General features: G+C 52.8%; 1 protein-coding gene across 1 annotated transcript in view; it reads right to left on the bottom strand.

Moving 5' to 3' along the window:
• PTPRN2 (protein tyrosine phosphatase receptor type N2) overlaps nucleotides 1–24376 on the bottom strand; it is a 1007974-nt gene that overhangs the window by 132700 nt on the left and 850898 nt on the right. Inside the window, exon 13 of the mRNA XM_050785710.1 lies at nucleotides 8264–8476. Coding sequence (XP_050641667.1) covers nucleotides 8264–8476 — 213 coding nt within the window. The remainder of the gene's footprint in view (nucleotides 1–8263; nucleotides 8477–24376) is intronic.

Genomic DNA, 24376 nt, shown 5'->3' with positions numbered 1-24376 from the left:
CCCCAGAGGCGCATTCTCTTGTGCCCTCAAGGCAGAGGCTGAGAAGGTCTGCTTTACGGCAACGGCCTGAAGACCCTCAGCCCCAAGGTGGGGCCCCGTGCAGGTGCCTTGTCCCTCAGCCCCAAGGTGAGGCCCCGTGCAGGTGCCTCTGTGCACGCCTGTGGGGTCCCACCCTGTCGTGTGTAAGAGGCTGTCACCTGAAGGAGATTCTGCCCCTGCCGGGCGTCTCCTCCCACACTGAGCTCCACTTGCTGGCCGGTGGCAGGGGGCGGGGGGGGCTGCACAGCTCTGGTTGGGGGAGGCTCCAGGAGTCACCCGAGGCCTCTTCTCCTTGCCAACAATGATGCCCTCCTCCCGAGGGACGGTGGCCCCACAGGGAGCCGGGAGAGAAGAGGCTACAGGCAGGGAGTGGGGAGACCCAGCCCTCAAGCACAGCCACACTGTGGGCCCAGTGCCCCTTGGGTGGAACCTGCCTCTCGCTTGCACCCACTCCTACCTCCTGGTACCCGCCCGCTGGAGTCTCCTCCCCACCACCTACCGTTTCTTTTGAAATCCCAGTTTAATCCACTTTTTTACACTTCCCTTTACTCCCTCAAGTGTCTCCTCCCAACACCCACTTTATTTCACAGAGGCTCGTGTCCTTCAGAGAGCCCACCTCTCGCCATGGACAGCAGGGTTCCAGCTGAGCTGGGCCCACCTGACCAGGGCTTCCCTCCTGCTGAGCCCTCACCTCGATGTGAGCCCTGAAGCCCCTCGGGCTGGGTGAAGAGGTGTTCAGAGCACAGATGCCCAAGGCTGCACCTGTACCAAGGCCTGGCCTTACCCCACAGGGCCCCAGATCACACAGGCTCACCCGGGTGTTCGCTCACCCGGATACCTTCTCCAAACACCTTCCATCAAGTGTCTTGAATTCCACAGAGCAGCACAGGGTTCAGGCTTTGCTCCTGTTTTCTTCTCTGGAAGTGCATGCTTTGCAGACGCCATGTCCTCAGTTTTAGTTCAGAAAACGTGCCCCGCCTCTCTAATCAGGTCTAAGGGAGGGGAGCAGCTCATGCCGAGGAGGACGTGTGCGGAAACGGGTACCCTGGAAACGGGAGGAGCAGGCAGGAATCCAACACCCATCCCAGCTCCGTGAGCACCAGCAGTCGCTGTAGGCAAGTCACCCTCAGGTAGCGCCTCAGAGCTGACGTGGCACCCGCACCCACAGGGCTGCCCTCACCCACGTGACGTGGCACCCACACCCACAGGGCTGCCCTCACCCACGTGACGTGGCACCCGCACCCACAGGGCTGCCCTCACCCACGTGACGTGGCACCCGCACCCACAGGGCTGCCCTCACCCGCGTGGCACCCGCACCCACAGGCTGCCCTCACCCGCGTGGCGGCCCAAGAGGAGGCCCCAGTTCCCAGACGAGGAAGGCAGGCTTCGGGAGGGAGAGGCTGGGCCCGAGCCTGGGCCTCGCGCCCCAGGGCATGGAAGGGCGATGGCGCCTTTCTTCCACGGGTTTCACCATTAGAGGAGAAAGAGAGTTCAAATGATGGAAAGTGTGGCAAGAGGAGAATAAGATAAGAAGGAAGAAACGGATGGGGGTGAAAGCAGGTGGAATGTGCCTCTTGTTGTCCACCTGGGGTCACTCAGCCACACTGAGCCACGGACTGTCCCTCGGAGCGCCACAGACCGCAGGGTTTGTCCTTGTCACGAACTCAAAGAGCTGACCTCTCTGGGCCTGCTCGCAACCTGCCGCCGAGTCCCTGCTCCCTGTCTAAACTCTTGGCCCGACTGGGAGGACCTCTCCCCTCCAGCCCAGTTCCTCCCCGTAGCCCTGCAAATGCCCACCTCTTGGGTCTGTCCCTACCCTACAGATGGCCACAGCACCTGCCCCAGCCACGCCTCCATCTCCCACCAGCCACCAAGAGCTCCACCCACCACCTGACCCAGCCCCTCCTCTGTCATCTCCAAGGATTTCAGTTTCACACGAATCACCTCCTAGCGATGTGTGGACTAATGCTGTTTACCGCCGGTTCACTGTTTCACTGCAAACTCCTCATCTCCAAGAAATCATCAACCGAGAAAAGAAAGGATGTCACCGTTTCCCAAATCTCCCACAGTGCCTCACACTACAGAGGGAAGATGGTGGAGGAGCTGTCCAGACCCGCGGGGCGGAGAAGCCCGGGCTAGCCCCTCAACACCCTGCAGTGGGGACAGCGCAGCCGGGGACCGCCCAGTGCAGCTCCGCCACCATCTCTGCAGGCTGAGGCGCCTCTCAGTTTATCTGCTGCTGACTCTGCCCCCTTGTAAAACAGGGTTGGGAGATAACAAGATGCCTGGGGAAGGTGTCCTGCGTCCCTTTCCACGGGGTGGGTGACTGACGAGCAGGACGGGGGTGCCGAGGAACAGGGGCTCAGAAGGACCTGCTGTGCATGCAGGGGTCACCCCAGGAGCAACACTGGCTTTGGCGAGAAGGAAGAATTCTCTGGTTCTGGCAGTGAAACGGGTGAGGCAGACTGGAACACAGCATGGGCCTAAGGGAAGCAGCCCCCGCTCCACAGACACCATGCACACCGCCCCTCCCCTGGTGCTGTGCGAGCACCCGTCCTCCTCCCGGGGCCCAGCCCTCTTCCGTGGCTGCTGGAGTGCAGGGTGAGCACGCCCGGGAGAAGCCTGCAGCCCCCACCTCCTTTCCCTCGCCCCTCCTTGTGTGCAGCAGGAAGTGGCTTCCTTAGGAAGCAGTTATTCAAGTAATACCCAGGTCTGAAAAGGTACCAAGGTCAAAGCAAACATAGGAACAGCCTAGTGCCAAAAAGAAGCCACAGAATTCAGCCCTCCAAATTTTCATATCTTAGACTTTCCAATTTTTTTTTTTCCAAATATCTCACTGAGTGGTCTCTGTGATTTTTAATGAAGTCTGATCTAATGACTGCTGCCTGATGGAGGGAGTGGCTTGCTGTGTCCCAACGAGCAACATGCTTCTGTTTTATGTTTAGAGGTTTCTCTGGCCACCTTTCCAGAGACTTCACTGTTCTCTGAAGATTGAGCTCTCTCTCTCAGGAGCTGTATTTGAGGAAGCATTTTGGGCAAAACAGCAGGATAGATACTGCTTTTGGAAACTGCATCCGTGAACGCTTCAGATTTATGAGAAAAATGCACTTCAAATGGGCACCTTCCAGAAAAACGTTCAGATTCATGGTGAAAAGGTACCTAGACGATTCCATGGAGCCTACAGAAACCAAGCGGGTTGACCCCACACACTGATGATCTGATACTCAACACACAGGCAAACAAAAACAGGTTCTTCCCACCTTGGGGACGACACATGTCCTTTACCCTCATCATCCTGGCAACATTCTGCAGGTTTCCTTTAGATTTCCTTCACATCAGGAACGATGGGATTTGGCACCAGTGTGACAACCATTCAGCATTTGCTGATTCCTAGTGAGGCCAGGGACATTCTGGGTGCCATGGAGCATGGGAGGACGGTGGCAGGGCCTCATCCTCCAGGGGCCTGGAGTCTGTTCCAGGATAATGTGCAAAACTGAATCCATGTCTCGAAAGTTTCAACAGTATTACCTGTAGACATCTGTACTATCAGCTACCTTTGCAAAGGTGTTATAAAATTAGAAAAATTTCCATTCTCAGACTTGACTGTTATAATAAAATGTTCTCTAATAATAATTATTTCATAATGTTCTGTAATGTTGTATTTTTATAATTATAAAATATTTGGCACAGTTTTCACAGGGTGCCCTTCACTTTTGAAGCAGCATAGGTTTTGCTTATTTGATATTTGTAAAAAATATATTATTTTGACCTGGAAATTTAAGTATATAGTGAGGAAAGCCATTCTAAGATACAGAGCTATTTAAAAGGCTTTGTTAAAAACTTGTGGTGGGGTCAAGTAAACCTCAGGAAAAGTAACTGTTGTCCAATTTAATTGTGAACATCCTACTTTTATTACTCGTGATTACACCAATGCCTGAAGATTAAACTCGTCTAGAGAAAGAAGGGTCTCTTAAAGCCCCAGAGAGTGAGCCAAGGCGTGACCTGTGCTCTTTGTCAGAACTCAGCTTTCTGCACCGGGGGTAAGAAGTCAGGGTGCATTTGGGACTTGCAGACACACCAGCCCCAGTCAACTGAGCACCCTCATTTTGCCGCACTTGCCACCACTCTGTCACTGCATTCGTAATCACTTGCTAATGGGAGCAGCAGCAGCAAGTGAGATGTGCACTTAGCCACTCTGTTTACAGGAGGTCCCCGTGGCCCGGATGCATGCTTTCCTCTGGGTTTGGTTCCAAAGGCCTCCAAGTACACAAGGAAACCTGCTGGGTATTGTGAAATAAACCATCAAAAGAGAACTTGCTGAAAATTCTGCAGGAGTCTCTGCCCTCATGTCGGGGAAGGGAGAGTGGGCTGGCAGAATACTAAACTTGCTGCTCGAAGATGATCAAAGCCTCAAGGAAATGGATGCAACATTCAAAGAGACTCAGAGAGAAAAGGAGGAGAATGTCTTCTAATCATCTAACGACTTATTTTTGGCACAGTTTTTACCCAATCACCTTCCATAGAAATAGGACACCTACATGAAAAAAAATGCATAAAGTATACTGGTACCACAAATCACAATTCTTCTGTGTCTTCACATTATCCTTAGTGTGTGTGTGTGTACATGTGTGTATAAATATATATATACACACACACATATATGCATATATGGCAGGCTACGTCAATTTGAAAAAAAAGAATAAAAGTCAAAACTGGTTTTTCAGATCATGAAGTATAGAATTAATCCAAATATATCATGTTTTATCTATTTAGAAGAAAAATCAACATTTACTAAAACAATGGGGAGAAGTTCGGAGGGAGCAGTCTGTTCAGAATATGTTTCAGTTATTCTGAAAGTTAATATCCCCAATTTTTGCTCCAGTCTGAGCAAATTAAACTTGGCTGGATTATCTGATGGGGCTGATATCTTGGTGTCAAAAATATGAGAGTCTGTCAAAAAAGATTTGCTTTCCCAATAGGTAAGGCAAACAAAAATATCACACACTCATGTAAACGAAGGAAGCTCTAAAATCCTGACCCTGTCTGTGAAATAGTTCTATTTTGAGGAAGGACAGGTAAACACGTTTAAAGGTGTTTGCATTAGAAGCTAAGAATTCAACCTCCTTACTGCTTCAACCCTGTTTTAAGAAAAGCTCTTACTCCCGAGGAGCACAACGTGGCCCCTGTGGCCCCAAGCCCGGGCTCTGACTCACACACATGGGGGCCCGGAGGGGCTGCACAGGCACTCATGATGTACGTGCATGATCCGGGCTGAGGCAAACAAATGCTTTGTCAGAGGCTGGCAACACGAGGGCCTCCCAGGTCATGCTGGAGGTGCCTTGCTAGGACACTAACCCGGCTGCAGTTTAACGGAGGACACGAGGATTCACCTTTTGGAACCTCAGGGAGGAAGGAGCTCTACAACCTGAGGTCACCAGTGCCCCCCGGGATACCACCTCCACACACCCGTCTCCTCCACCCCATCAGAACGGCTCTGCTCCTGACCTCCCTTCCCCAGGTAAGAACACAAGTTCTTTTGTTTAAAAGGTAACTTCATATTCTGATATTAATAAAACTTATGCTATTGCCACCTACCATTCTCTCGCTCCTAGGTTACTTACTTCTAACCTCACTAGCACAATCTTTTTATTTTTCAGAATCTTTAAGAAAAGGAATTGAGTAATTCCATCATGTCCCCATAAAATAAAGCATAAGATCAAATTGTTCCATTTTCCTTGTAACCCAGTGATGAGAATTATCATCCATAACCTCACTGTGATTATAGAATCAGCAAAGTACACAGGTTCAGTGAGCCAGAAATAAACACATTAATGCAAGACGACACCTTTCCTGAAATTTGTTTTATGTTTGCAATATTTTAAAAAACTTTTCAAACAGATTTTTACACTTCACGGGGGACTCATGGCTGTGAGAGAAAACCCAAGTGGGATATGGAAACATTAATGAATTAATACCTGCTTCATTTACCAAAGTAAATATCCTCTCCTTGTAACCGCAATTGTCTGAGTCCTTGAAACATTACTCAGCTAAATTCAAAGCGAACAATCATACAGTCCCCATCCTCATTACTGAGTCCTGCTCTGCCAAAACACAAATCACAACAACACAACGGTTCAGCACCTAGAACTTTCTCACCAGGAGACAATCCACTGTGATGGGGCAAACCCCCACTTTAATCAAAGTACTTCCCTAAAGGGTATTTTGTAGTGATTCAAAGCTAAACCAACCAGAGAGTCTTTACACTCATTTCATTTCCAAATTTTCCTAGATCACATTTTTAAAGAAAAAAAGTTTTTTTTTTCCTTTTTATTAATCTGGATTGAAGAAAAGCACACATTTCATTTATTGTCTGGATTACAGATTCTTATTAAACAAACCAGAGCTCATTATAAAATCAATATCAACTTAACCACCATGCCCTCAGGAGGAACAGCAAAAAGGTCACTCCAAGAAATTCAAACAATTTTCCTGCTGGAAGGGCATGATTTTAATTACAGATACTATTAATTAGAGCTGTCACTGGGAAGGCTTTTTTTTTTCTGTTAATTATCACAAACTCAGTCCTAAGTATGCATTTTCAACCTGCAGTTTTTTTTCAAATTAGTCATTTCTGCATGCAAGTCTAACCTTTCCATTCTATCAATATTTTATATTTGAATTTCAAAATATATCAAAGGGTGCCACACTTTCTAAAAATCTCTGCCTGTATGATCTTCCGTCTCTCACACATGGAACAGAACTGGTGTGATAATTTATTTATGTACCGACACAGACTTGGCCTGAAGACCTGGCATCCGCATTGAAGGTCTTGCTCAATGGAATTTCTGGATAAATTCTTACTAGTTTATGTGACATTTTTTTCAGGCTGCTTCTTCAAACGTGATTTTCCTTTTGCTTTGAAGCAAAGCTACACACTGCAACTGAAATGCCATCCTCAACACATCTGAAGTTGCCATTTCTTTATAAGAAAAAGATCGTCCTGACCGGGCTGGTGACCCTCTCCGGAAAACTGGAGGCTTCCTCTATTCAGTGGCAATCCCAGGAAGTTGGAAATGGGAGGAAAAGCTGTCTTGTGGCTCTTTTAAGCATAGAGATTGTGTAAATTCCTTATGTGGGGGAGGGTCCTGAGAGCTCGCAGAGTATAGAAAAGCCAGCTCCAAGGAGCTCAGGAAGCAGGAGGGTTTGGTGCTGGAGGGCGCTTTGTGGAGAGAGGCGTGAGAGCCCACCCATGTAACTCTGATGATGGAATAATAATATTTACTTTACATACGACTGTAAAAATGATGAATTATTTACAAGATGTATTGCACACTGTAATCATGTGACTAGAGAAAACAAAGGATCCAGTCCAATGAGGAAATCTTACATATGTACTGACCAAACTTTTAAAACAGTGGTTAAGGAGTCATTCTACCTTCCCAAATTGGAACATCTTCTTGGAATTAAATGATATTTTATATGCAAAGGAATCAATTGCCTTGACTGATGAAGTATTCTGGGTTTGTAACGCCGTTAAAACTGAAGGCCTATATTCATTACAGGACAATACCAAATACGAAACGTGTGCTATAGAACTTTCAAAAACTCTGTGGTTATTTAAAATGCCCGACTTGGTCTGAACTTGCCTTCCTCGCATCCTCCCTGGTTTGCAGCTCATTTCCAGGGGTGTCTGTGGTGCCTCTAGAGAAGGTGTCCCTCATGGGGACATGCGTGGGTCACTTTCCCCTGGTCAGCATTAGGTACCACTGTACCGGACAACAACACAGGGTGGCAACTGGGCAGGTCAAAGGATCTTTTCACAGAAGACCCCGAGGAGGCCGATGGTTTTTGAGACATCTTCAAACACCTACACACCAACTGATCTCACAACTCCGGCACTTTTCATTAGTAGTGGCCAAACTAAGATAACAGATAATACATCATTTGTGTATTGTACTTTTTCCACACCTCTAATTAACAACATACTTCCAGAGCAAACATGAGACTATCCAAGAAGAGCAGATGACTACAGAGCTGTACAACTGTGGCTGCTAGGTATTTACACCAATGCTGATGAGAAGTTCCAAACTGTCATCATAAAAGACCCCAAACTATGATACATGAGCAACTGCTGGGAATGGAGGAGGGGCCAGAGAGGGATGCGATCATCTGCCTGCTCAACAGATGAATCCAATATATCACTTTTTAAAAAGTCTCCTCTTACCTGGTAGGCGGCGGTGGCATCTGCGCCCGGGTCGCGCCCTAGTCCCGAGAGCTTCTCCTTCAGCCTGTGCTGAGAGCTATGGCGTAGGCAGTAGATGAGGCCAGAGGCCAGGAGGACGCCCAGGATGCAGGCGAGGGAGACCAGGGTGAGCGCGATGAACTTGGTTGAGTCTTCTTGCTCCGCCTGAGGAGGCAGGAACTTGAGTTTGCTTTTCTGCAGAACAAGGAGAGAGGGGTCTGTTAGCTCCTGACAAAGCATGACCTCCTAAAAACACACGTCTCCAAATGCAACTTGAAAGTGGAAAGCTCAGCCCCACAGGACGCTGCGCTAGCACTGGAGCCACAATGGGAGGGCCCAGTGGAACAACCCCCGTCAAAGGAGAAGCAGCAGAAGTCATTTGAAAATAGCACCTCGCAGATTGCAGCCTGCTCAAGAGGACAGTCACAGGCATCACTTTTTCCCTCAGTGGTGGCTGTTTTTCAAATTTATGTAAAGTATTTGGCAGCTAATTTGCTGCCTTCAGTAAAATAAAGTATCCATCCCTTCTTCTAACCGGGCACAGCAGTTTGTCCAGAGCTTGCACAGTGATTGTCGGGGGTGCTGGGGGGAGGCCAGGCTAGGCGGCGGAGGAGGGTGGGCAGGCCTGCAGCCTGCCGTGGCTTCAAGTAGCCACACAAGCCCAGCACATCTTCAGCAACAAAGGAACGTGGGACTGGCTCTGCATCTTCACGTGAACATTCTCCCTCCCAGGGTCAGGGGATTGGATCCACCTGTCTTGAAAGGCGAGCACTGGTCGAATCCCACCGACTCCAGCCACTCTCCAGAAGTGGCCTGGCGCAGACCACAACACTTCGCACCTGCGTATTTTTCCTTGAAAGGAGCCTTTGGAACTTCACTTCCCAGGGAAGAACCCCCCCCAGATTCTCACTGCTTCTGGAGGGAGAGGGTAGTGCAGGTGAAAATATGAGAAAGTCCTTTCGGTGCATTTCACTTGTCTCCACGTGCAAAGAATTGCATGGCTCTCCCCTCATTAGCTTCATTAGAAGGTATATTAGCAACAATTAAGGACGCCACAGGAAAATGGGAAGGCCGCCCCGCAGACCGCGCGCCCTGCACAATGACTCGGGGAGTAAATGGGGGAGCACGCCCGGCCTCGGTCCTGGCTGCTACAAGATGAGAACAATTAGCAAACCCCTTTCCACCACCTAATTTCGCGTGGTAACAAAATGGATTTTTCCCCATGAATGCCTGGCCGGCCTATTCATTATCTCTCTTCTATTAGTAATTTTCTGCTCCGTATTCAGCCTCCCAACTCTTCATTTCCTCCCGTCTCCCAGCGTACACAGTGCCTCTTATGTCAGGCCGGGCCCGTTTTTATCTTGTAATCATAAAGGCCACCAAAGCAATTATCGCCGGTCTTGACTGGAAAAGCTGGTCATTAATTAGCCTCCTTTTGCCTTCGGTGCAGCGGATTAGCTGGTGCCGGGACTGAGTTAATGGAAACGCGGGTTAAATGAGAAAAGACGCCCGGATTTTCCTGCCTGGATGCGCGGCTCGGAGGAGGACCGCGAGGTTCGCGGGCGGCGGGAGGCGGTGGAGCCGCGGAGAGGGAGGGAGAGAAGGAAAGGGGGAGGGAGGGGGAAAGGGGGGAGGGGAGAGGAGGGGAGGGGAGCGGGGAGGGGAGTGGGGAGGGACCCGGGAGGGCGAGGCGGGGCGGGAGCCAGGGGAGCGGCCCGAACTCCGCTTGATCCGGACCCGGCAGCAGCCGCTGGGTCCCGCAGCCGCGCACGGCGGCCCTCCGCGAGGAGATCCCATCCGCGCCCCTCCCCAGTCTTCCCTCCGCGGCCTCTTCCCCTCCCCTCCCCCTCCCTGCGGCCCACACAGCCTCTTCCAGAAAGAAGTCACTCTAGAGCCGCGCGACCCAGCCCCAGAGTCTGCCGGGGTCCCCCCACAGGGTCCCCTGCGCGCCCCTCCCCGCCCCTCCCTGGGCACAGCCAGTTCACGAAACCTAAGGCGCGGCCACGCGCCGCCTCCCCCGGGCCGGGGTCTCCTCGGTCCCCGTGCGGGCGCTGGTCCTCCCAGGTGGGCGGCAGCCCCGCCCCGTGCCCTCCCAGGCCGGCGCGAGGGACCCCAGAGCGCGCGGGGGGACCCAGGCGGGGATGAGCGGCCGTGACCCCGGATCTGAGCGGCGTGGAGGTCCGAGCGGCGCTGGGACAGGGGCCAGGTCCCCTGCCCACCCCAGGGTCCATGTTCGCCGGCGGAGCCGCGTCCCCCGGGGCCACACCTGGGCGGGAGGGCGTTTCCCGGGGGCCTGGCGCGCGACCCTCGCCGCCCCTCTCCCCTCGCCTCCCGCCTGTCCCGCCTCGCCTTGGCCGACGTAACACGAACAACAAAGGAAGCGGCGCGACCTGCGGAGGGGGCGCCCGCCGTCCTCCCACCCCTCATCCCGGCTGGGCCAACGGTCCCCGCGCGCCTCCACCCGCCCCAGAGCGGAGGGGACCCTGGCCCCGCTCCCCCGACGTCGGGAGGACACCGCGCGCTCACGTGGACGACTGCGCCCGGGAACAGGGACTTTCGGAACCTTCTTGCCCCGCGCCGTGAGGCCCACACGCGCGCGGTGACCACCCTGGCTCTGAAGGGGCGGCGGGGCCACGGCGTGTGGCGGACCCGGCAGTGGCACCCAGGCTATGCGCGCGGGTGTGTGGGGTCCCGAGGCGCAGGGCGGCCGCCGGCTTCGGCTCCCCAAGGAAGGGGCATAGGCGCTGCCCGCGGTCACTCAGGCCAGGTGAGGGCAGGGGACGCGTGGGGACCGGAGGAGGCGGTCTGGCCTGCGGGCGGCAGGAGGGACCCGGGGCCCGCCCAGGCTGTTCCCAGGGAGGCAGACACCTGCTGTAGCCGGGACCCTCGACGCGCTCCGCAAGCCAGGAGTGAAACAAGGCCTGCTTTCGAGGCCTCCCTTGGCGCGCTTGGATTTACTCAAAGGTCAAAGAAAAATGTCAAGGAGAACGATTGCCCGGAGAGCTCCTGGCCCTCCTCCCGGGTCCCGGCTGGGTCCCAGGCGCCCCCGGAGGGGAAGGAAGGAGCCCCAGTCCCCTGGAGTCCTGTCTCCACCAACCTCGCCTGGCTCCCTGCTGCCTGGCCGGCGCTGTCCCAGCAGAGAAGGAGTGGGAGCCGCCCCAGGCCCACCTCCGCCGGCCGGTCCACAAGGAGGCCCCTCCTGCAGCCTGGGGGAGGCCTGGGGAGGCTGGGAGGGCGACCGCGGGGGGCCGCGGGACCTGGACAGTCGGGAAGTTGTGCCCGCGGGCAGCGCGGCGGCCGAGGGTGAGGAGGGTCTGACTGTAGGGGAGGGCGGAACGCTGACAGAGGAACGGACTGGGGTCCACCGGCCTGACGTAGAAGTCGTGGATCCCAGGGCCCGGCTGGGAAACCCGCCTCCCTCCCCGCCCGCGGGCACCGCAGAAGAAAAGGAAGAAAGGGGTGAAAGGGGTCCTCCCTCCACGCCCAGGACGGTTTCAAGTGTCCCACCCAGCGCTGAGCAGGAGGGTGATGCGGAGGGAAACACTGTTGGCTGCAAGTCAGGTCTTAGGAATCCCGGAAGAAACGAAGATTTAAAGAATTTTTTTTTTAAGTGATTGAGTTCCAATAACTTCACAATGACTTGACTCCCTTCCTTTTTGTGCAGTTAAAAAATATCTTAAAACTCCTGCTAGCCATGGCCTTTAGGAGAAAGAAATGAGTTTAAAAGTGAGTTTGAGACACAGTCTTGACCCAGGTGTGGCTTTGGTGGTCCTCAGCGCCTTCTCCCCCATGGGCACCGACCCCCAAGGCTGAACCACGGCAGGTGGACCTCGAAGAGAGCCCAGACTAATTAGAGGCATCTTATCAGTCTTGACTTGAAATTGAAAGAAAATGATGTTTAAATATTTATGACTTTGACATTTACAGTCAGGCGTCTTTTAAAAGCAGAACATCCCCTTCTGTACAGCGGCAGCTCAATGACTGAAAGTTTGGAACAGAGAAGTGAGGAGGAGGAGGAGGAGGAGGAGGAGGGGGAGAAGGAGGCCTGGCAACACAGGCTGCAGGGGTGCGTCTGGGGTCGGGGAGATGCACAGATAGGCACACTTCAGTGCTAAGTTCTCAGATGCAGGAATACTACAATTTTAAAAAATAATCAAGAATGATTAAGTTAATTTTATACCAGGTTAGATCTATCTTGAGAGTAAGATGAAGTACAATATTGCCTATTTCTTCCTCTCAATCATCTGCACCTGCAACTCCTCAAATTTAGAATGTACAGTATTGCAAAAGTTGTGATTCAAAATAAGTGTATGACCACAGAGACAATTTGTGGAGCTGTCTTAGAAATCAGCATCTGCAGACACTGTCCTGACCAATTTAAATTATTTTGACCCTGCCCGTGAGTGGAGGTGGCTGGGGCTTGCACCACATGCCCTTGTGAGCCATTTATGGGAAAATGTCTTTGGAACTTTTTTAGCTGTCCATGTGGTACGCTTAAAAGAAAAGAAAAAAGGACATTCTATGCCCAAACTCAATTGTGAGAGCCGATACAGCCACACAAACACAAAACTTTATGGTAAATATGTGTTGACTGGTAGCCAGATTTAGTCCTTTTCCAAGGTTGTGTGATGTAACCAGTTAACAGGAGCAGCTCATTTTGTGAGTCACCGGTGTGCAGTGTTCAAATATGCTTGTACCATAAAGACGCGGGGACACAGGTGCTCAGTGCCAGTTAATCTTAAACTTCTAACATTGTTGATGCTTTCATTTGTATCATTTCTAAGGAATCAGATTTGAGTCCCAGCCTCATCCTATGTTTGTCTGCATTTAAATTACTCAATTATAAATACCTTTTGCTCTTAAAACTTAGAAGTCAGTTTTAGAGACCATTAATGAGTTGCCGTAACAAGTTTCTTTGGTTTGCTAGATGAATCCTCTTAGAATTATTAGGAAATTTCATTCTAAATTTACTAAAATGTATTACTAAAATATAATAATTCTCACTTTAGGGCTGATCAACATTTTTAAGTTTTCAGGCCATAGTAAGTGATACAACTTAAAAACATGGGGGAAGGGGTATCTTAAAATATTTTAAAAGTATTTTTTAAAGCTGTTAACTGAACTATTTTTAATTTGGAATTTGCCACAGAATTCTAATAAATGAGAGAAGTCAGGCGGAAATAATCATGTATTAATTCTCTGCATTACAAAATCTTTTCAGAAGCTATTATCAGAGCAAGAGGCACTGCGGTCTGAATTCAGGGTGGGAGAAGCCCTTTGTGCAACTGAAAGCTATTGTTCCTCTGTGCAGATGAAATTGTACTTGCAAATCTGCCATTCAAGTGGCCAAAAAACCTAAAAAAGCAAAAGAAAAGAATCTTCAAGAAAAAATTATTCTTAAATGTAAACTTTAATGAAAATAAGTTGGGATATACTGTTTTAAAATGGGCTATTGAGTTTTTCCAGGCATACACTTAAAAGTGAACATACAAAAAAGGTAATAAATTGTCTATTTGCCATCTTCAAGCACTCCTAAAACATCAGTTTTAAAGAAATACTGTGTTTTAAGACATCAGGGAAGATTTATGATACTGATGTTCAAAGCGGGAAGCACACTTGTGCAAACTAATTTTTAACCAGCAGATTGTCTCCGGTGGGAGAGAGGGACCCAGGGACTGAGCAGGGGAAGGATGCCCCTGAGAAAGCCGCCCCCAGCCTCTTTCAGATCTCCGCTGGCGTTTTCATGACACTCAAACTCAGACTCAGCGGATCACACTTAAGGCACCGGCTCCTGACCCCTATATATCGTGCTGCCTGGTCCCCAGGCCTGCCTGGACGCACGCGCGCCTTCCACACCAGGTGCTTCCCGGGACGGTGCCCGGCCTCCCCACACCGCAAGAACCAGACCCTTTTCAGGACTGGGGGGTTTCGCTTCGCCTTCTCTACCCGGACCCAGAAGCCCCAACCCAAGACCCGCCTAGCGTCGCTTGTCAGGACCCCTCTGTGGCAGAACTTTGAGCACAGGGCGAGGGAAGGGAGGGTCAACGTTCGGCCCCGACCGCAGCCTCGGCTTTCTCCCCAGCGACCCCGTCCCTCCCGCCTCGCCGGTTCACAGCATCCCCACAGGAGTCATAAAGATCGGGCCCTAGCGCCGAACACGAAGGCCAAGGGTACCCCGGAGCCGCGGGTATTCAGAGCCCGGAGAGGGGTCCCGGCGCGGAGGGTACTGAGGCCCAGACTCCTGGCCATAGAGCGCGCCGGCCGCGAGGGAGGACCAAGGTCCCTAGCCATGCCCGCGTCCACCAGGGAATCCCGGCGCCCGCAGCCCCCGGGCCGCGCAGCCGCCACCGCCGCCTTCTTCTCCGGAGCGCAGGGGGGTGTGCTTGGGAGGGGGCGGCAGGGCACTTTCCTCTGTGTCGGTGAAAGGAAGAGCTTCCAGCTCCCTCCTCCGCACAAACCTTCGCTTCCTCTCCTGTTTGCTCCCGTCCTAAAATCTGGGATCGGCGACGCAAGGACAGACTGGTTGGGCTAAGTGCCCTCGGACACGCTGCGCCCCGGACTCCAGGCGGGTGGCTCCACGGTGCTGGCCGGGACGCGCAGCTCGGGAGGCGGGACCATGCCCGGGACCCCGGGGCCGCTGTCCGAGGACGGAGGTCGGTGACTTGAACCCAGAGCAGAAGGACGCACGGGGCGGGGGCCCGCGGGCAGGGCGGGGGGCTGCAGAGCCGCTGGGAGAGTCTCCGGCGCGTCGTCCTCAGGGCTGTGGCGGGGCCCCTCTCCCAGCCATCCAGCCTGCAGCGCCCAGCTCAGCGCACTGAGGACCAAAAAGGGCGGGAGACTCTCTCTGGCCCTAAAAGGCAATTCTGCTGAGATTTTAACTCTAACTTGGGGGTCCGCCCGATTCCCTGGAGCGACGCTTCTCTAAAAGCACGGAGCAGGCCAGTGTTCGGAACTGCACAGGTAGTTACGAAGAAAGGAAATGAAGTCCCTTGTTCCAACAGCTTCGGGTCCAGTCACAAGTTTCTCTCTGGCGAGCACGCGGACGCCTCACCTGGGGTGGGGGAGGCTCTGGGAAAGCGCAGTTCTCTTTGCGGGAGGAGAGGTGGCCTCTCCGAGGCATCCCCACCTGCCTCTGGAACGCCTCTCCCTGCAGGACCCCTCGGCGCCCTCCAATTCGCCGCTCGCTGGGATACTCCCGTGGCTCGGAGGCGCGCTCCCGGACCCTGGTGAGGAGGGCGAAGAGCGCCCCAAAATGGGCTAGGAAGAAAATGCGCCCACACTGGCTCCTCTCCATCCTGGCTGCTCGCCCCTTCCCTCCTCCTTTCCCACACGCCTCCCATCTCCGTGCCTGCACACCCCCCCCCCCGCCCCCCGCCCCCTGCAATGGTCGGAACTGCAGGGAGTGGGGAGCAATGCGAAAGGCCGAGAGAAGAGCGCTGGGGAGAAGTCCAGGAGGTCCTAGCCTCCTTGGGGCGGTCTCCGCGGGGCGCTGGGCCAGGACAGCTGCCACCCCTCCCAATCTGTGCGCTCAGAAAGAGCTGCCCTCTGCCCGCTCCTCCTCACATGCCCACCCTAGACCCACTTGGGCATGATCTCAGGCGCAGCTCTCCCCTGCCAGCCCAAGCCTTTGACAGGAGTCCTGCGGAGATGCAGAGACCCCCTGCACTGAGCTCTCGGACGTCCTGGTTGCCCATTCGAGCCCCCATGCGCGCCCTCCAGCCTTCGAAAGCTCTCTTCCTCGCCCCACCACCTACGCGCCTGGTGATGCCCTCGTGGGCCCCTCCTGCTCCCTCCGCCCCCATCCCAGCGTCTCTCGCCTCTTCCAGGGCCCACCCAACCGCACCACGAGCGCCCGCGCCCCGCCCGGCACCCCTGGTTACCTGCAGCTGGGCCGGCGCCCAGCGCCCGCGCGGGAGGAGGTGGGGGCGTGCGCCGGGCCGAGCGGCCTCGGGGCGCAGCAGCTGCGGGTAGCGGCAGCGCCATCATCTCAGCCAGCTGCTTCCCTGCACTGGAACCACAGACTAGCGGGGTCATCCGATTCTGACCACAAACTTCTAGGGCGGCCGGTGGAGACAAAGGTGCCGCGCGTCGCTGCTCCAGCGGCAGCGGCTGCGCGGCGGCACGGGCTCGGAGCCCGCAGGCGCCGGAGCTCTGCGCGGCCGCTGGGCCCAGCTCCGCGTGCTCCGCCCCGGCCCGGCCCCCGGGCTAGGCACGCTGGGCCGGGGCGCGGCGCTGGCGGGCTCAGGGCGGGCTCCGGACGGTCCCCGTAGGGCCGCCGGCCGCGCGCGTAGCTCCAACCAGCGCGGCCGCCGCGCCCCGCCTTATATCCGGCCCGGCGCGCACCCGGCCGGCGGCGGCGCGGCTCGCGGCCCAGCCACCGGTTGCTATAGCGATGTCCCCCCCCCCCACATGTTGCTGACAGCAATTGGCTAAGGGGCCGCGGCTCTCCAAACACCCTCTCCCGCCCGAGACTATGAATGGACATCAGCTTTGTCAGTCATTGGTACCACGCCGAAGCCAGGCCTTCGCCTTTTCTTTCTTTTCAGTGTTTCTGCCTTTCATCGTTCATACTGGGCAAGTTCAGGGTAGCACCGAGGGGAGAGAGACCTCGGCCAGAAAAGTCACGGCGCGCGGCTCTGCTGTGACCTTTGTCCTGGGAGGGGTGGGTGGGGTGCGTCGCCACTCTTGGCAAGAGAAAAATTCACGGCACATCGTTCTTTCCAGTTACTTTTTCCAGTGTCTTTTTCCAGTGTGGCCGTTCGGGCCTTTTTGCTCCCTTTCCAAATGGAAGCAGGCCAATGATGCAGGGCGAGTAGACGAGAGCCCCTCTGCTCACTTTACCAGGGCTGTCCCGAGTGTTTAGGTCCCGATGCGCGTAGAAAGTGTCTTGCCAGAGGCGGAACTGGTGAGACTTTGCCACCGTTTGGTCCAGGCGATTGTCGGCCGCTGGCCCAAAACGCCGAAGGGAGACGGCGGTGAAAACCCAGGCGTGCGAGCTGCGTCCTTGCCCTTCCCCCTCCCCAGGTCAACGGTCTGGCCTAGACCACCGCTCTGCGGGCGAAAGGAGTGGAGCAGAATCACCGGCCACGCTCCCAGTCGCTCGAGCCTCCCCACATACTCCCGGCCCCTGGCGCAGTCAGGCCCGCAGCGCGCGAGCCGAGCTAGGGTCTCGGGGCGACTAGGACCGCTGAGCTGCGGACTCCGGCGCCCTCCCCCGGCCCCCGCCCACACTCTCTCTCCCCAGGCCCTGGACCACCGGCCACAGCCACAGGTTGGGGCACCCCGGTGCGCGGCGCCCCCGCGGAGCTGGCGAGAGCCGGAGAGCTGAAACCCAACATCTGTGTGTACAATGCGCTCTCCGAGGCCCACAGCTGCAGGAACAAGGAGAAGAAAGGAAGAGGGGGGCGCAGATCTTGTCACACGCAGATGACAGTCTGCGGAGGGCTCTTTAGTTTCTCCTTTTCTAGAAACCCCAGCGGCCCCCTCCTAGGCCCCCCTCTCCCACCGCCTGGCCATTGTTCCCTGCGCCCGGGACAGCTGGAGACGGCGGCCCGCGCCACTCGACGCCCCTCCCGCCGCACACCCGGCTGCCCGCGGCGCCCGCTCCCGGCCCCTCCGGGGCCAACCCCTCCACACCCCCCACCTCCCCAGGCCAGGCCCAGGCGGCGCTTCCACCGTCTCCCCTCCCCTCCCTTGCACTCTGGCGCTGCCCCTAGACCTGCCTCGCGCAGAGGGCCTTGCCTGGCGCTTTTCTCTTACAAACCAAGTTCTGTAAAACCTGGGGGCGAGCCCCAGGGGGCGGGGGTCGTCCACAGATACGAGTACGTTGCCGTCCGCTGCAGGCCCCTGTCTAAAAGTGGCTGAAGGACCCCATTTCCTCTGACCGCAGGCCCAGGCTGAGTTCTGCATTTATTTTTGTATTTATAGGGCAAGGCCAGAGCGCTTCATAAAGCCCCAGGGCAAAGAAGTGGCCTCGCGTCTGGCCATGGTTCCCTCAGGCCTGAGCGGGCTGCAGGAGGCCCGGTGCGGCTCGGCGGGGGCGCGAGAGGCTAGAAACTGCAGCGTCCCTGGGGTCCTCTGCCCATGAGTGAACCCCCCAGTAGGCGGGGAGGGGGTACATCACCTTGGCCCTCTCGGTCCCCATGCCCAGGGCAAGGCCTGCAGAAATCCCCGCACTCTGACTCGGGCGCGGCGCGGCGGCGGGCAGGTCAGAGAGAAGCCGTACCTGGGTTCCCCCAGCGCCCGGGATGTCCTCCCAGGGACCTTCTCGGGCAAAGAGTCTAGTGGCAGCGGTTCCTGTCCCTCCCCGCCACCCTCCTCCGGTGCCTAGGCGTCCCCAGCCAGACTCCAGGGCGACCCCAGGCCCGGCCCTGGGCAGAGAAAAAGGAGGGGAGGGGAGGTGGCGCTGGGGGGCGGGAGGCCGGAGACAGCGGGAGGAGGACTCGGGAGCCAGGGCGGGAAGAGGGGAAGACAGCGGAGAGAAGGGACGGGGAGGGGAGGGGGTTCGGAGGAGGGGACCTGCTGCCCTCAGCCTGGCTGGTAACCGGCCTCTCCATAGCAACGGCCTGCGCGCGCGTCTGTGTGTGCGCGCGTGTCTGGTGTGTGTGTGCCCGTGGTGGTGGTGGGGGGGTGTTCCTGGGACTCCCCGCGGGAGCTGGGAGGCGACAGAGGAATCCCCTCCAGGACTGGAGGCCCGGCCTCCGCGGTGCTGGGAGCGCCCTAGGGTCTGGCTGCGCCGCGCTGTCGACAGGGTAGGCTCGGGGAACGCGCGCAGGCCGCGGGCTCGGCCGCTGGGGCATTGGGCCGTCCTGCCCTCGCTGCCCCGACCCTCCCGCTGCGGTCGCAGGGCCCTGGGGCACCGGGTAGTGGGCGGGTCTTCCCAGCTACCCAGAGCACAAGGGCGGGCGACGGCGCCCCCACCACGGCCCTGCCCGGCCCGAGCGCCCGGCGCACCTGAGGTCTGGGCCGGGGAGCAGCTGGGGACCCGCGCGTCGCCTCGGGGAGCTCTCGGCCAGGCCGGCTCAGGGCAGAGGCCAGAGGGGCCCCAGCGCACCCTCCCAGCCCGCGGCGACCTCGCACCACCTTCCCCACCAGCCCGCGGCTCTCCTCGCCCTGGGTCGCGGGAGCCTCATCCAGGCTGGGGTCTCCAGCAGGCGGCCGGGAGCTCTCCGAGGTGGCCGGGAGTGGCCGTAGCTGTCTCCCTCGGCCAGGCCGTGTCCAGCCCCTCAGTCTCCACGGCGGCGCAGACCCCACGCAGCCACCCTGGGTCTCGTTCAGGGCTAGGGGGACGCGGACCCTGCCGTCTGGGGGTCCTGGGGCGGCCACCGGGCCGGCGACCCCAGAGCAAGGCGGAGCCCAGCACGGGCGTCAGGCCAGAGAGCCGGTTTTGCTTTCTTTACAAACGTGACCTGACAGTGAATACACGAATAAATGCAACCGTTTTCCTTGGTCCCTTCTTCCGTTGTCCAGTGTTTCACTTCCAACATCAAAGCGCCGCATTCCTGATTGGATCTGAATTTAATGACCTTTCTAGTGCTTTGAGGAAGAATGGGTGGGAGGTGGCACCAATTCAGTTCCATTTCGGTCACTTTAAAAATCGTGAGAGGGCCTGGAAGGCTCCATGCGGGTTCACAAGCAGAACAGCACCTTTGTCCGGGCTTTGGTGCACCTCAGGCAATATATTCTGGGTGGCAGGCGATGATGTATGTCTGACAGCCCCCACCTCACTCCCCTTCCTGCCACCACCCCTCCTCCGAGGTGCGGCCTGACCTCAGTGGGGCTGCAGAACCGGCCCCGCCAAAGCTGAAGGTGGACCCACACTCCAAGCCCCACAGTCTAGGGGGGTCATTAGAAGAACGCGTTGGTATTTGAGGTGCTGGTTCTATTAGTCCTACTGCTTCAGAAACTGGTAAGTTACTCGCCAGATTTCCATTCTATTTTTCTTTATTTTAAGTTCCCTTTTTATTTCCAGGGTGGAAAATGTATCTTTTAATTCTTGAAAATACTTTAGAAAAGTGTCTCGGCAATAATGTGAGACTAGATTCAGCTAATTTGAAGAATGAATAATGATGTGAGGATTTTTTTTTTTTATTTTTTTTTGGTCATGAGATCTTAGACTTCATTTAATAATAAATTTCAATTTACATGATTTCACTAACATTTTCAGATAAAACTTTTAAACTTGACACAAAATATTTTTGAGAGTCATGTTGATTGGAATCATTTATATATGACAAATGAGTATATTATTCACACAGAAGTTAGGGTTGTTTGATGAATAAAAAATATAATATATGTAAAATTCTCCAAGACCTACAAAATAGCTATACAATATAAATAGTATAAAAATGATTTGTTGATCCTGCCAATACTTCTTTTAAAGTGCATTTCACATTTGTTACGTGTAAAACCTAATGTTCTGTGATAAGAATCTCATTTTCAATTTAAGGAACACCAAATTGTTATGGATTACACATTTAAGTGATTAGAATAAATATCCCATGTACTAAATTATCAAAGAAAATGTATTTTAAAACAAAATAAAGAAAGGCTGTTATAGGAAACATGATTATTATAAAGCAAAACACATATTTCAGGAATTTAAAATAATATGGTAAGGTAGAAAATGATTAGAAAAACACCTGAGACTCTTGATTTCAGAAAGTCTAAATCAATTTTGTTTTTTAAACTAAAACAGTAATTTATAATTTTATAGTACACAAATAGTATTTAAAATACTTTTGACTTCTAAATCCATTTATAAAAAGTATTTAAAATTATAAAAATAAAAATGGATCCTTAAAAATATTGTAGGTCTGTGTATAAGGCATTTTTATGCATATATTTAAAGAAAACAACATTTCAAAATAGCAATGAGTGCATTTTGAAAACAAGATGTTTTGAGACGTCAACCTCCTAGTAAAGCATAGTAGTTGGCATTAAGATAATTTAAAAACAAAGACACTTGCACAGACAAATATGAATGACTCTAAGTTGAAATGTATTAACCACCAGTAGTTATTTTTTCAGGGACAATATTTGGAAGAGCATCAGACACTAGTGAGAAGTCCTTATTCACTGTAAAAGAAGGTAGGTCTGTTGCAACAATGCGGAAGAAACAACTGCATCTTAGTAGAGCCCTCACCATCTACCCATGCATACTGGAAGCAGAGTTTATCCCACAGGACAAATTCATGAACTGGGAAGATTCTTTCAGATAAGATTTTGCCGCATTGCTTATGTTAGCAAATATAAGATATAGCTATAAAATCAATGCCCTTATTTTAAAATTGAGAAATACTAAAATTATTTTTTCAAGTTATTTCACTTTATTTCAAGAAAAATATGAATTCTTTACTCAAAGCAGAGCAACGGAAGTCAATTTTTGTTTTGAAAAATAAATCCCCAACACAACTCAGCTTTTATTATTAGTTCTCATGCTGGCTCATATGCCGATCAACCTGAAGCTTTTGAAATGCAAAAACAGGAGCTCAATGAGGAGACAGAGTTGATATCCCACCAATGGCTTGACATGATTACATGAGACCATGTGCTTAGAAACCAAATATGTGTTTCAGCAAACATTTCTGGTTGAAGGATTGGCTGACAAACATGTCGGGATGTTTAGACTTTTGTTCCCCCAACTTCAAAGTTGTAATTCAAAGAATAGAAAAAGCCTCAAGGCTTCATTATTACTATTATTAGTTTTGTCCATTAAAAGTAGCATTCTGAAAAAATGCTGTTCATAGGCACAGGTGTTTACAAACAGTGCAGTCTCCTTAGAGGTTCATCTGATTTTCACTCTCTAGATTCTAGTCTGGAAGACCTATTACTTTCAATCAACCTATTTGTAAAGATCTAATATTTTATTATTTACAGAATAATGCCATAAGGCACATATTTCATAGTTGATGTTCAATATAGTGTATATATTGTATGTTCATGACTGGATTCCATTTTTTACAAAACTGAGCTAAAATTCCTTAGATTGACTATTTGTAAGAAAGACTCATTACCACATGAACGAGAATCTAACTTTTTTGAAAATGGCTAAATAGTGCCATTATGTTTAGATGAAAGGAAACAAGATACTTCTGTGAAGAATATCCAGGTCATCTCTATTTTTGTTTAAAATCTCTTTCACATATTTTGTCAGTTACATACTACACATCTATTACAATATTTGGAAACTTTTCCTTGGGTTGTTTTGGAATTAAAAGTAGAACAATAATTCAGGTAATCCAGGTAAATGTTTGTTTCACAGTTATATAACTTAGCCAAGTCCTGTTCACATATTCTATAAGAAAAGTGCCTACGTATATTTTAATGTATGAAAATAGGCTCCAATTAAATGAAAGAACAGCAATAGCCTGACAAAGCTTGCCTTTGTACCTGGATTCTACTAAAAAGGAAAATCAATCAAGTGATCACTATTGAGTGATATTTTCTGATTTTATATTGCAAATATGTCTATACATATTTAGATCTAATGTGAACAGAAATTCAGGAAGGAGCCAGTTGCTTTTCTTTTTACTGAGACAGAGTCTTGCTCTGTCACCCAGGCTAGAGTGCAGTGGCATGATCTTGGCTCACTGCCAACTGCCACCACCTGGGTTCAAGCAATTCTCCTGCCTCAGCCTCTCGAGTAGCTGCAATTGCAGGTGTCTGCCACCAGGCCCAGCTAATTTTCTTTATTTTTTTTTTTTTGTATTTTTAGTAGAAACAGAGTTTTGCCATCTTGGCCAGGCTGTTCTCGAACTCCTGACCTCAGGTGGTCTGCCCACCTTGGCCTCCCGAAGTGCTGGAATTACAGGAGGGAGCCACCGCGCCCTGCCCAGTTGCTTTTCATTCTGACACAGTGCGGAGCAGGTTGAGGTGAGCTGTCACTGAGACGGAGCGTTGGTGGGGCACGATTCCATGTGTTTCACTCTCAGCTGCCAAGTGGCCAGCTGCAGGGAGCCGCCGTGCGTCCTCTGTCGGTGCGGTGGGATGCACGCTGGCATTCTAGCAAGTCTGGTACAACATTAGCGTATCATCTGCAACAGGGCTTTCTCAGGTACCGAGACCACTTTTAAAACCCTTACGAATCTGCCACATGTAACTATGTTTCCCTAGTATGTTTCCATTCACACACTTTAGGAAGTGATATACCTACTTCAACCTTGCTCAGTCATTTCTGAAATTCCCATTTGGAATTGTCTTCAGAAATATGCCCAAACAAACCCAGACATCTAGTCTTACATTTTCTAACCCTTTCCACTTGTGATTCCTCACACCTTAACCTCGTCACTCCTCCAGTTGACTATCCTTGTCTCCAAATGGCTTTAGAGTATGAAAAAAGAAACAAATCTGAAAGATCACTTCCATCATTAAGAGTGCATTTTAAAAGGCCATTTCCAAAGAGTAGTGCCCCAAACATGGTGAGCACTAAGAGAGATGGCGCCTCCGAGTGACACTGCGGAAAAACCAGGCTCACTCGTCCAAGCACGTTTGCAACAGAGTCAGTGACTTTTCCTCCACCAGGTTTCCCAGTTTCCATGGCGACAGCCTGTCCTGAATGTCCATCTTTGGGGTGAGGTTTGAGGCTTCCTTGTCTTTTGTCCTCCCCACAATCAGATCCCATTACTGTTTTCAGGTCATCCCTTGTCTGACCTTATTCCCCATCCCCCTATGCTGATGGCGGCTGGCCTCCAGCAGTCCTGGGGTCTGGTCCCCTCCATCCACCACCCTCAGCCTTGGCCATCTCTACCTTGTCCACCGGAACAGCTTCCTCTTCCTCCCTGAGAATTCCACCAACCCTTCCTCAGACCCGTCAGAGGCTGGCTCCCTTTCATCCGATCAACCAAGGACACACAGGGGTGCCTCCAGACCTCCCTCGCATCCCTTCCCCATACCAGAAGCCCCTGGTCAGCGTGTGCAAGGACGCCCTCACCCTCTCCTGCGCATTCTCTCTCCATCAAGGAACCCTGGCTGGCTCAGCTGTGGGCTCGGGGTCTTTCATTTGTTTGAAGCCGAATGCTGAGTCCCTCACCTTCAGAACACGTGAGTGCTACGGACCACTCATCATTTCACGCATGTGCACACACACCGCCTCTC

This window comes from Macaca thibetana, chromosome 3 (genome assembly GCF_024542745.1).
Source record: "Macaca thibetana thibetana isolate TM-01 chromosome 3, ASM2454274v1, whole genome shotgun sequence".
Classification (NCBI taxonomy): domain Eukaryota; kingdom Metazoa; phylum Chordata; class Mammalia; order Primates; family Cercopithecidae; genus Macaca; species Macaca thibetana.
Note: the sequence above shows the minus strand (reverse complement) of the source record. Positions and strands in the feature narration are given on the sequence as shown.